Genomic DNA, 12,569 nt, shown 5'->3' on the forward strand with positions numbered 1-12,569 from the left:
ACCTTCCGGACCAGGGCTCGAACCCGTGTTCCCTGCATTGGCAGGCGGATTCTTAACCACTGCACCACCAGGGAAGTCCCGAAACAGACTTTCTTGAAGAAAACTTAGATCATAATTTTTTAGGACTGAGGATACACTCTGGTTATCTCAATTGCATTCAGCTGTTTCACAAGACTTCTGGGTGTATAGAATGTATTTGATGGGATGGGAGAATGCGGGTGGGTGAAGGGAATGGATGAAAAAAGAAACTGGGGAACAATGGAAGGTGCAGAATGAGGGAGGGATAAAGGTCACAGGGGCAGAGAGAGGGGATAAATGTCAGGTCTCAGGATGCAGGCCTATACATCCAGAATCTTGGTGTAGGAGTTCTTTGTCTTATCCCTGCTTATCCTCCATCTGCACTTTCACCGCCCACACCCAACAGCGCACACATGCCCACACAAACACACACACCATAATCTCTTCACTCTAAGGACCAGGCCTCCCTAGGTCACTGTCTCCACTCCCTCCAATGGTAGTGTCCACTATTTCAAACCATTCCTATGACTCAGAAGTTTTTCTTTCAGGACTCCTGGGACAGCCAGCTTCTTCACATTGTCACTGCCTCAACTCTACACCTCCCAGCAGGGATGAGCTTTCTCCAGCCCAGGTACAAGGATGGTTCACAGTTCCAGACTTTCTTCTTTCCCCTGCAGTCCCCGAAGCAAGTGCAAAGTCCTGGTTTTCCTAAGGATTTTTATTGATAATCACCAGGCAAACCCACATTGTCCTATGGAAGGACAGAGTCAGAGTCCCCCACATTTTAACCAAATATCTTGGAATCCTGAGGTCATTTCTTTGCCAGCTTCTCCTCAGGCTCCATCTCTGTCCTGGTTTACAGCCCCCTCAGTGTTCAGCGGCATGTCTGGAGGCAGGCTTTTCCACTGAGTCTTCCTGGACTTTGCTGGGGAAGGCTGGGGGAGGTCACCACTCCAACTCCTCTGCAACATTGTACTCTCCCCACGAGAGAAAGTGTCCTCTCTGGCTTCCCCTTCTCTTTCACAGGGAAACCCTATAGGGAAGACATGAACCCCATGGGTACTGGCAGTGGATCTCTAGATGCACAGAGGAAAAGGTTCACTGGCAAGTAGGAAGACATCTAGATATTGCTGTTCTCTCAGCTTCTACTTTTTTCACAAATCATGGCTATCCAGATGCTTAGGAAAGTTATTACCCTCCTTTCCTTTATTATTTTTTATTGACTTTTTAAAAAATCATCACAGCAGAGTTCAGAGCACAGGGCGTGAAAGACCCAGTGGGAGGTATTTCACAGAGTTACGCACAGAAACATTGGCTCAGAAGGCCGGGCACAGGGCGGGACTCAGCAGCAGCAGTGGTGGGACCTGCTGCCCTAGAAGTGGAGGGCGTGTGCTGAGGGGGCTTCTGGGGAGGTGGTGACAGAGGAGCCTGCTGTCTGATGCTTTAGGACCCCTCCCCCACCACTCTCCTGCCCGCCCTGGAGTCCCCAGGGGGCTGGAGTCACAGCTGGGGCTGCCTGCAGGTGCTCCCAAATGCCTTGTTTCCCCTGTTGGAAGAAAAAGGGACAGGTCATTTGGAGGAGGACCTTGTGTCCCACTTTTCCTTTTACCTGGATCTGTTTCTCCAACCCCAGACCCTCTCCTAGAGGCTAAAGCTGCCCTCAAGGCCAGAGCAACCAACTTGAGGTCTTCCCTCCAACCCCCACCTCCACGATTCACTGACTACTGGGAACATGTTGCCCCAGGAGCCTGAAACACTGGTCTTTCAAAAATGTTTTGCCTCGGGCTTCCCTGGTGGCGCAGTGGTTAAGAATCCGCCTGCCAACGCAGGGGACACGAGTTCGAGCCCTGGTCCGGGAAGATCCCACATGCTGCGGAGCAACTAAGCCCGTGTGCCGCAACTACTGAAGCCCGCGCGCCTAGACCCCGCAAGCCACAACTACTGAGCCCGTGCGCCACAACTACTGAAGCCTGCGCGCCTAGAGCCCATGCTCCACAACAAGAGAAGCCACTGCAATGAGAAGCCCACGCACCTCAATGAAGAGTAGCCCCCACTCGCCGCAACTAGAGAAAGCCCGCGTGCAGCAACGAAGACCCAACGCAGCCAAAAACAAAAACAAACAAACAAAAAAAATGTGTTGCCTCTCCCCACTGAGTGGAAAAGATGGTAGAGTTCAGCTGTGGGAGCCGAGAGGAGCCAGGTGAGAGACCACTCACCATGCCTGGAGAGGGAGCCAGCTGCCCTTTCTTCTCCAGCATCGTCAGCTTTGAGCCCACGGCATCAACCTGGGTCATGACTCCTTCCAGGACAGTCTCCAGCTGCAAAACTCTCCTTGTGAGCCTGTGCAAGATTTGAGAGAGACCAAGGGAGGAGAAATATGTGTGTGGAGGGCCGGGTGATTCCAGGGGTAGTGGGTACAGAAGAGTATGTGTCTGGATGGGAGCAAGGAAGGTAAGGCCCAGCCTTGTCAGGAGAATTAAAGGGGGAGAGGGGTTTTCCCTGGGGTAGTACAGGGAATTGGAAGGTTGTGGAAAGAAGCTCAAGGTAGGATGACATAAACACAGTCAGCCCTGCGCCCCCTGGCTGCACGTACATGTAGAATTCTTCTGAAACCCAGCCACCTGCTTTGGCAGCCTCTGGACTCGACTCGCCTGGTGGGCTACTCACAGTGGACCGGCGCAGGTTGTCAGTCTCAGCGTTGAGGGCCACCTGATCAGGAAGTCAGAGAGCAGAGAGAAGACGACTTGGAAGCCATCAGCTCCTGCCCCATCACCTGCTCTAATGGGATCGCAGGACCAGGTCTTGGGCTCCAGTGCTTGCTATTCCCCTTCCCTCTCAGAATCTGGAGACAACAGAATCAGAATGGTCGTGCTGAACACAAAGCTGGCCTAACCTCTGGGAGAGAATCACCTCCACAAGAAACAAAACACAAGCTCCTTGAAGCATTGATGAATGAGGCGCTCACTAGAAGCCAACTCCATTTGGGAGAGCAGGGACAGTGTCCTGGCACTGTTCCTTTTACCCTTGGCTTTTTGGTCTATACTGGATAGGGATGAAGCAGACATAGCAGGGGCAGCTAAGGATCAGAGTTGGAGAACCCCAAGGAGAAGGCAGGTGCTCAGAAGGAATTGTCAGGGATTCTCAGACAATTGGTCCTTTTCTCCCTAAGATGATGTTTTAGAGCAATGGTGATCAACCTTGGCTATGCACTGGAGTCACCTGGGGGGTTGTAAAAAGGACTGATGGCTGGGCCTCCCAACTCCCCCAGAGATTCTGGTCTAGAGTGTGTGGCCTGAGCATGAGGACTTTTTTAAAGCTCTCCAGGGCGTTCTAATATGCAGCAGTTTGAGAACCACTATTCTAGAGAGCCCTTTCCTGCCCATCTGTTGGAGGATTTTCAGTTTGGGTTTGTGTTCCAGGTGTGCTGGCAGGGAGGGGAGGGTGAGCAGTTTCCTTGTAGTCTCTCCACCAGCCAGGCTCCCCCTTTCCTCCTCCAGGTCCTGTCGCATTTGTTCCTGCTCCTTCTCATCCAGGATGTGAGTCCCATCTTGGCCAAACCTGGTGAAGGCAGCCGTGAGCTCAGTGATCTCATGCTCTATGTGCCCCAGCCTGAGGAGAACAGGGTGATGAAATGACTTCTGACCTGCCGTGGCTGTGAGCTTTCCGTTATGGACTCCCCACTCTTTTTTGCTAGACTCTGGCAAGAGTCTTGCTCTCTAGGGAAGAAGGGGGCCACATGAGAAAGCCAGGATATCCAAGATGTAGCGATTTGACCCCCCAAGAAGTCACTTGAATCTATTTCATCCTTCCCTGACTCCTGCTGACTAGGTTCAGGCCCTCATGATCTCCTAAAGGAATTATTGCGAAATCTCTTTGCCTCCAAATAACCTGCCCTCTCCCCCACCCCCCTTGCCCTATGGCCTTCCCTTCCCCTGAAATCCATCCTTCACAATGCAATTAGAGTAATTAACCTTTCTAAAGTACAAGACTAAATATACCCCTTCCCTGCTTAAAATCCCTCCTGGGCACCCTATTCTTTGAATAGAGTAGTGGTGTTCAAGGCTTTTCCCAATGTGACCTTAGCCCATTTCTCTGGCCTCATCTCCTGCTCTGCCCGACCTTTCATTTGATACCCTACATGCCTAGCTACTTATTACTCCTGTATATGTTGCTCAATTTCATACCTCTTTGCCTTTGTATGTGCTTTTATTACCCCATGCTCCCTCTCTTCTAGTTACTTCTGTTGTGGAACTTGTTCTGTGATTCTGTTTATTTGCTTACATGTCTAGGAACTCCTGGAGGACAAAGACTTTGTCTCATTCAACTGTGTGCCTGGCCCACAGCTGGTGCTCACAATATATTTGTTCAATGCTTGTTAATATGTTTAACTGGGAAGCAGGGAGAGGATGGCTAAGGAAATAGACCTGTGTTTGTGGGGGAGCATAGAACTAAGATCAGAGTTTTGCGGGAATGAGGGATGTATACGATGATTAGGGTATTATTATTACACTAGTCCTAAGAGTTGTTCCCCAAGGTCCAGAATATCATAGAACATTGTCAGAGTCCTTTAAACCAAGGGCACAGTTCTGAAGGTCAGGATCAGAGCCCTATAAACCAAGGTCAAAGGCCTGTAAACCAAGGTCAAAGGCCCACTGGCCAAGATCAGAGGCTTATAGGCAAAGGGTGTATGCTTGAGGGTCAAGGACTTATAGACCAATGTCAGGGAAGGTTGGATCTCTGGGTGCTCACTCCTTCAAGGTGTTGGTGAAATCCACGAACTGGATCTCCTGCTCCCCACCCTGCAGGACCTTCTGCACGTCCGAAACCTGCTCCTTCCTCAGATGCAGCCTCAGTAGGGTCTTGTTGTAGCCCTGGAAGGGGAAAGGAAACAGGCACCAGTTCCCACAGCCTCCTCTTCATCTCTTGCTCCCACCCCCGCCCACAGGGTGACAGGATCCCAGGGATAAGCTGAAGGCATACAAGGGCACAGGCCCCTAACCAGTCAGGCACAGACCAGGACACAGAGCCTTGAACCTGGGCCCTGATGCAGATGTGTGGCTCAAGGAGACTAAGTAGTCACCTGTTTCAGGAGGTCCGAAAGCTGTAGCTCATCCTTCTGTCCAGCCAACTCCTCCTTGACCTCTGAGTATGTGTCATTGATGATGGCCAGAAACATATTCTGGAGGATAAAACAGGGACCGGGGTCCTCACTCCCAGACCCATTAACAGCATCGAGCCCATTGACCCTATTAACGTCCCAGACACATGTTCTAAAAGGGCCAATGCTTTCAGCCCCAGCTCTGCAGCCCACTAATCCCCACATCTCTGGGTCCCCAGAGCCCAGCCTTTCAGCACAATTCTGTTACAGATGGGTCATGCTCCCTCATCAACCGGGTGTCCTCACTCAACTGCTGCAGTAACCTGACCACAAAGATACCCCAACATATGCCACAGACCCCCTCCATGTAAGAGTCCACCAGTCACTGAAGCCAGAAACTTTCCAAGGTGAGAGTAAAATTGTGCTCTCTTTACCATCCATCCCCAGTCCATGTCTGTATCCCCATCTACTGATCAAATAAAGAAACACACTGGCTTTTCTGATAAAAATCAAACCCAGATCTTTCATGGTTGGCAGGGAGAGAGAGCAAATACAAAGCAGTGGTAGTAGAAAAAGCCAGAGATCCCCAGAGGAAGGGGAGTCTTAGAGAATAGGCGGAGAAGCTTCTAGGGGCAGTCTCTTCTCCTCATGAGGCACTTTTCCTTCTCTTTCCATCCTTGGAGGATAGGGGTTTGATTTTAGTGAGGGAGCCTGCAGATTCCCTTATACTCTGCAAACTGCCTAACTGTGCTGACCACACATTAGCCAGCTCTCAGAAGATCCAGAAGCTCTTCCCTCCCCCACCTCTCCACCCTTGATTTGAGAAACCCATCATAATCATTAGTGAAGAACATGGAGGGGGGTCAAAACCCCACCCTGCAGGCCATCCACGTTTCCACCCCTCAGGTTCCCAAATCCCCACCCCTCAGAGGGACCCTCACCAGGAGCACAAAGAAGACGAAGAAGACATAGGTGACAAAGTAGGCTGGTCCCAGGATGCGGTTGTCATTGTCGATAGCATTGTAGTCAAAATCCCCAAGGATGATCTGGAACTGAGTGAAACTGAGAGACCAGGGTCTGGGATTCACCCAGAGCCCGACCACAACGCTGACCCCATCCCACTTTCCTCCCTACTGCTCTTCAGTGAACTCAGACCCCTCCCTGCACCTCCACCCAATCTGATGGAGACAGAAAAGGGTGCAGAGACACTGAGCACACACACCAGGGCTTCCAGGAACTCACACAGATGCTTAAGCACAGACATGCCCACATCCACATACTCAGCTGCCCCAAGGATACACACATCCACAGAGCTGGAGGGTGAGGGGCCAGGGAGGAGTGAAGGGGCAGAACACACACATGCACTTGATGAAAGTGTTGAAGCTTTCCACTTGGGTCCCAAAAAGCAGGTAGCCCAGCTGGGCGTAGGCGAAAAACTCGATGAAGAACATGACGGCGAAGCCCAGGATGTCCTTGGCACAGCGGGCCAGCCTGGAGGAGAGCTGGGTCATGGTCTTATTGAAGCTGATGTACTTGAATATCTGGAAGGGCCATGTTGAACCAAGTGATTAGGGAAGAAAACAGAAAAGCTTGGAACGGTCCATCCCAGGGGCCTAAGGGGGCCACAGGAGTTGCCACACCAGACAAGGAAAATGAGACAAGTCCTGAGGAAGGGAGAATGCATGCCCTGAGGTGTTGCCGGGGGTGAGGAATCCCAGGGTACCTTGATCCAGGCAAAGAAGAGGTTGACGGCGTTCATGTTGTTGTACTGTGTCTGCCAGAAGGCGAGGAACTCAAAGTCAGCATACGTGTTTGGCTGCTGCAGAAGCTTCCCCATCAGCCGATTCACCTCGAGGGTTCGGAATATGTGGAAGCCTACATCCACAATGGAGAGCTGTTACAACAGGGCCTGGGGGGTGTCAGAGAGTCAAGAGGATCTCAAGGGAAGTTCAACAGTGAGGTCCCAGGGGAGAGCTGCGGTGGGTAAGACAGGTGGGGGAAAAAACCACATCCTTCCCTGCTGAGTTGTTGACTATCTCAGGTTCAAATGGAACTGGATAGGATGATTGGGGAACGTCTTAAAGCCCAAGAGAAGGCTTTAGGGCCAGTGGTAAATATGTAGGTTGTAAAGGACCGTGGAGAAATGGAGCCAAGCAATTTTATTTCCCCCACCACTTCCCAGCCTTGGTCAGAAATTAATGTGTCCTGTTAATAGGAAGGAGATGAAGATGAAGAGGCAGAAAATTTTAATAGAAGAGAAGAGAAAAGGTGGGGGGGTTGTCAAGGGGACAGGTCATGAAGGCAAGAGACAGAAGAGGAACTTAATATCAAGTACAAAAATAAAAGAGCAGGGCCTGGATCATAAGCCAGAGGGAGAGGGGATATGGAGACAGGATTTTTCCAGGGCTGAGCTAGGGGAACATCAGCCTTTGGTTTAGGGAGCTGTTACTCAGTGATTTGACCAGAAGTCACAAGGAGGATTTGGGACTCCAAAAAGAAGAACTTGGAGCCCCTATCAGGGTAGATCCCTTCCACCACCCCATATGTCCCAAGTCTAAGATATCTGTCCCTCACCAAGATGACCACCAGGTCCAGAATGTTCCCGATGCTGCTGAGGTAACGAAGCCGGTGGATGTGGAGCTCCAGGATCTTCTCCACTATGTAGTAGAAGATGAAGATGCAGAAGATGATCTCACAGCCAATGATAAAGAAGTCCCAGTTGCTGACATAGCGGATCAGCTTAACTGTGCGGATTTGCCAGGATGGGATGGCACCTCCTGTAGCTGGAAACTCCACCACCAGTCTGTGGGAGGAGGGGGAGATGTCTGGTGGGGGCTGGGCTGGGACAGTTCTACCCATCCCCTCCCCTCTCCACCCCCACCATAGGGTACAAGTTTAGGGAAGGGTCTCCAGCAGAGGAGAAGGGAATCAGGAGCCATGGATGGAGGGAAGGCAGGGAAAGGGGACCCACCTCAGAACACAGAAAAGATTAATGTTGGCATTGTAGACTGAGAAGTCAATGAAGACCACCCGACTGCCCCTGTCCAGCCACAGGCCCTCCTGAAGGTCCCTGAGTGCCTCTGCACTGGCCTGTCGAGATCCTGGAAGGTCCAGGTAGTAGCCACCTCTGCTGTAGCTTGTGAGCCGGCCCCAGTGAGAGGAGCCCCCCAGCTCATCCTGCGAGTGGTAGGTCCATCTGTCACAGAAGAAGCCATCTGAACAGAGAGGTCTGAACCAGCCCCAGAAGCTGGTCTCCCAAGGCAACGGCAATACTTTATAATTGTCTGGGCTTTACAGTTTCATATATATATATATATCACACATATAATATATATTTCACATATATTACCTTGTTTAATATAACTATATGAGGAGGGGAGGGTAAATATTATCTACATTTTACAAATGAGAAAACTAAGACTCAGATATCTGAGATAATCCAGCTAGTTAGTGGCAGAACTGAAACTCAAATGTAAATCTCCTGATTTTCACGTTGTCTCCAAGCCTACGGATGACAAACCCAAGCCCACTTTTGACTCCAGCCTGAGTTGTCCCCATAAGGCAAGCACCCGGCCCACACAAGCCAGAAAAGACCCCTTCTGCTCTTGTAGTTTTGCACCTGTCTACTTAACCCTATGATTTTCTGCTCTGTCCACAAACTTTCCTCCCTGGACCCTTATTTCCTTCCCCTTCTTTCCTGTCCTATCCACACATCTCCCCTTTCTTCCCTAATTCCTCATCCATCCTTGGCCCCTTGCTGCCTTCCCCTATTAGTTCCAAGGGTCAGACTCTTCCAAACATGACTCGTGTGGCAGCATCAATATTTCATCCATTCTCCGTACCCCTGAGGGAATTCTGGGCAAGAAAGGATGCTTTCTCTGGCAGGACTGCCTCCAGAGTAGGGCAACTGTGACTGTGACCTGTGTGTGGAAACAGGTCCAGAGGCTATGGCTCTGTCTGCTAACATACCCTCTCTGTTCCTCAGTGACCCCAGACCAAGGTCTCCAAACAGTCACAGATGGGTCTCAGAGAGATGCCCCCCAGCTCCCCCAAGTACTCCCAAGGCTCCTTAAGACTCAATGGAAGTGGTTCCCAAACCTGGGGTGGTGTCAGGCTCAGAGGGGCAAGCCCTGCGACACTGGTGGGGGCACTCACTCACACTGTGCCATTGAGGAGCCCAAAGGGGAGTTGCTCTTCCTTGTCTGGGGAGTAGACGTCGTAGCAGCTCAGAATGTCCTCGCGGAAGTCCTCGTGCACCACTCAGAAGTCATTGCGGACCCTCAGCTGCTGCAGCCTTGGAGCCCCCAGCAGCAGGTTCTCATAGTAGATGAAGGAGTGGGAGCCGTGGCCCAGGCTCTGGTTGTTGTACCATTTGGTCCAATACAAACTGTCCAGTAGTGGGCCCTGGGCAAACTAGACCACGAACTGGGTTGAACCTGACCCAGCCTCATCCTGACCCTTACCCTTAGAATGACCTTTTCCCACATTCCCTGACCCCTCCAGCTTGTCTCCAGTATGCTTCTGTTGGACGTTTGACCCATGAACCTTGACCCATGAACCTTGGCCATGAACCTTGAACCTTGGCCAGATCTGACCCATGAACCTTGGCCAGATCTTAGCCTGATGTGGCCTTATTCTTTATTTAAAATACATTTTGAAGTTCTGCCTTACCTCTGATTCTCAATACTAGTTTAAGTACTGACTTAAATCTCTGATTATCATCCTGATTTCTAACCTATCACTACCTGAACTCTGTCTAGTCTGACGCTTTAATTCATGCCTTTAATTCATCCTTTGACTCAGCCTGATTCTGGAATGACCTGGTCTCTAGATATGGCCTTATCCACTGTCTGACATCCCTGAACCCTGGCCTGTGGCCTCAGGCTTTAGGCCATTGAGAAGAAGAGGGGAGGGATAGAAGAGATCTCATACTCACATCCCAGAAGTCCGCCATGCTGCTGATGGCCTGCAAGGAGACTCCAGTGTCTGATGGGCTATGTAAGAAGAGCTCAGACATCACTTTGGTGTAGTAATAGGCGCTGGAGTTTGTCATTCCATAGGTCACTATAAACCAACCCAAGAGGCTGTGTCTTGAACACTGTTCCCTTCTCTATTATCCAGAGGGGGCAGGAAAGCCTCTGCCCTGAGGCCAAAGATGCCACCCGGATGGGACCTATCCCCTAGAGTTGGCTAAGGAGGCTGACGGTTGCACTGGGGAAACCAGGGAATACATTAGGGAAGAGTTGTGGTTATAAGCTCTCTATCTCTCCTCCCAACTCACCTCAGAAAGACTGAACTCCACTCAGTAATTATCTCTTGACATTGTCATTCTGAATATTCACTTTTCTCTTCCTGAACCAGCTTAACTTCCTAGTTCTTACTCCCCAGAGCCGAGAAATTTCTACCTTCTGCATCAGGTAGTGCTTCCTTTTATTTGTCCTCTATTAATGCCCTTGGGAAAATGCCTCCAAATTCTAGAGTATGCCAAGGCCCTGGTCAAATATCGTACAGTGGAGATGTGGTATCCTGGACCTTGGAGTCAGCAACTCTGCAGTCACTGGAGTAGGAGGTAGGCATGGCACCTCTGGCCCTGGTGCATCCTGATGGGCACAGTTGTCTCCTGAGAGAGGGACTCAGAGCATCCCCAGATCAAAATAAAACCTGGCCTTTGCCCTGAAGAACTAGATCTCCCTTGACCACCCTAATATACACATCCAGTCTGAAGTAGGGCTGTCAAGGGATGCTATAAGTTTTCTGGTTAAAAGGCACAATTTGAAGAGTATAAGCCATTTACTTCATAGATTGCCCCTCAATTTAGATTTGTTTGATATTTCCTTGTGTTTAAATTCACATTATACATTTTTGGCAAGGAATATCAAAGAAGTAGACTGTGTCCTTTTCAGTGCATGGTATCAGGAGGCACAAATTGTCTAACTGTATTATTACTGGTGATATTAACTTTGATCCCTTGTTAAGGTGGTATCATCCAGCTTTCTTCAATATACAATTATTATTTTTCTCTTTGTAATGAATACATATTTTGTGGGGAAATACTTGGAAACTATGCAAATATCCTGTTATTCATCAATCTTTCACTTACTAGTTTTAGCATCCTTTGATGACTTTTGCCTAATTATTACTATTAAGGTTGTCAAGCTGTGATTTTCTCATTCCATCATTCCTTCTGCATTTATTAGTTGGCATTCTCTTCAGGAAGAGCTTTTCCTTCTTCCTCATTAATTTATTCATGTATGTATATCAGTATGAACTCATGGATTCTTGTCTTTTCTTTAAAATTTCTATAATTCTATAAAAATTTTTATAATTTGTTAATATTTTGAATTGTTACTCAGTTTTTTTAGCCAGGTCATGAAAAACAAAGAAATTGTCCTAAAATACTAAAGAACCATGAAAACTAAATGCAATATGTGCATCTAGTTTGGATTATATCCTGGACCAAAATTTTTTTCTTTTGCTGTAAAGGCTATTAGTGGAATAATTGGTGAAACTGTAATAAGGTCTGTTCATTAGATGATAGTACTGGATCATCGATAATTTCCTGACTTTGATCATTTCCTTGTTTTTACAAAATACACATTAAAGTATTTAGGAATAACAGGACATTATGTCTGCAGTTTACCCTCAAAGAGTTGTGTGTGTGTATGCGTGCAGAGAAAGAGGCGGGCAGAGAGAGAGAATGATAAAGGAAAAGCAAGCATGGCAAAATATTCGTATTTGGGAAATCTGGGTGAAATATATGTAAGAACTCTTTGTATTACTCTTGTAACTTTTCAGTTCACTAATTAAACTTTAAATCAAAAAATTAAATCAAAAAATTTAAAGTAGGATTTGTCAGCTTCTTGTGAACAATTCCCTTTAAGAATTTTATTTTCAAATCTTGGAACATATTTTATTCCCTTTCTGGAAAGGGAATGCTTTGGTGTGGACTGAATTTCATCCACAGTCTTGGGGGAAAGAGAGGCCGGTGAGTGGTCCCAGATTAGGCACAAGCAACATCATACGTTTCCAGGAGGAAATCAGCAAAAAGAAAGCATTATTATTTCACATTTCCGCATTCCACTCTATTAATTCCAAGAAATGACTTGACTTCTCTCTAAATCAAATCTGTGATTCCCATCCTTAGTATCTGTAGGACTCAGACTCAACTCTTCTGGATCTGGAAAATGGGTTGGAAATCAAACTTCTGTCTGCTGAGGGTCCGCCGCAGTTAGAACTGATGGTTAGTGAGCTGAACTTTTCCTTAAGACATTGCTGATTAAATTGTTATACCTCTAGACGGCCACTAGGTGGTAGTCACGGCTATATCTTTTTCTCCTCTCCAATTCTCCAATTGTAAGTTACCACTCAAAATCAGTATTGCTCTGAAAAGATTGTCAACCCTTTACGGAGGCATAAAATCACTGATTATTATCTAAGACAGTAAAGACTATGT

The 12,569-nt window shown here is 48.4% G+C and overlaps 1 protein-coding gene across 1 annotated transcript in view; it reads right to left on the minus strand.

The window, feature by feature from the left end:
• Nucleotides 1-1,390: 1,390 nt before the first annotated feature.
• PKD2L1 (polycystin 2 like 1, transient receptor potential cation channel) overlaps nt 1,391-12,569 on the minus strand; it is a 36,337-nt gene continuing 25,158 nt past the window's right edge. The window contains 13 exon segments of the mRNA XM_068547904.1: nt 1,391-1,564; nt 2,235-2,358; nt 2,612-2,727; nt 3,492-3,627; nt 4,768-4,889; nt 5,099-5,197; nt 6,058-6,178; nt 6,476-6,657; nt 6,840-7,010; nt 7,691-7,919; nt 8,088-8,312; nt 9,276-9,529; nt 10,053-10,180. Coding sequence (XP_068404005.1) covers nt 1,391-1,564; nt 2,235-2,358; nt 2,612-2,727; nt 3,492-3,627; nt 4,768-4,889; nt 5,099-5,197; nt 6,058-6,178; nt 6,476-6,657; nt 6,840-7,010; nt 7,691-7,919; nt 8,088-8,312; nt 9,276-9,529; nt 10,053-10,180 — 2,081 coding nt within the window.

The sequence above is a fragment of the Eschrichtius robustus genome, chromosome 7, assembly GCF_028021215.1.
Source record: "Eschrichtius robustus isolate mEscRob2 chromosome 7, mEscRob2.pri, whole genome shotgun sequence".
In the NCBI taxonomy this organism is placed as follows: Eukaryota; Metazoa; Chordata; class Mammalia; order Artiodactyla; family Eschrichtiidae; genus Eschrichtius; species Eschrichtius robustus.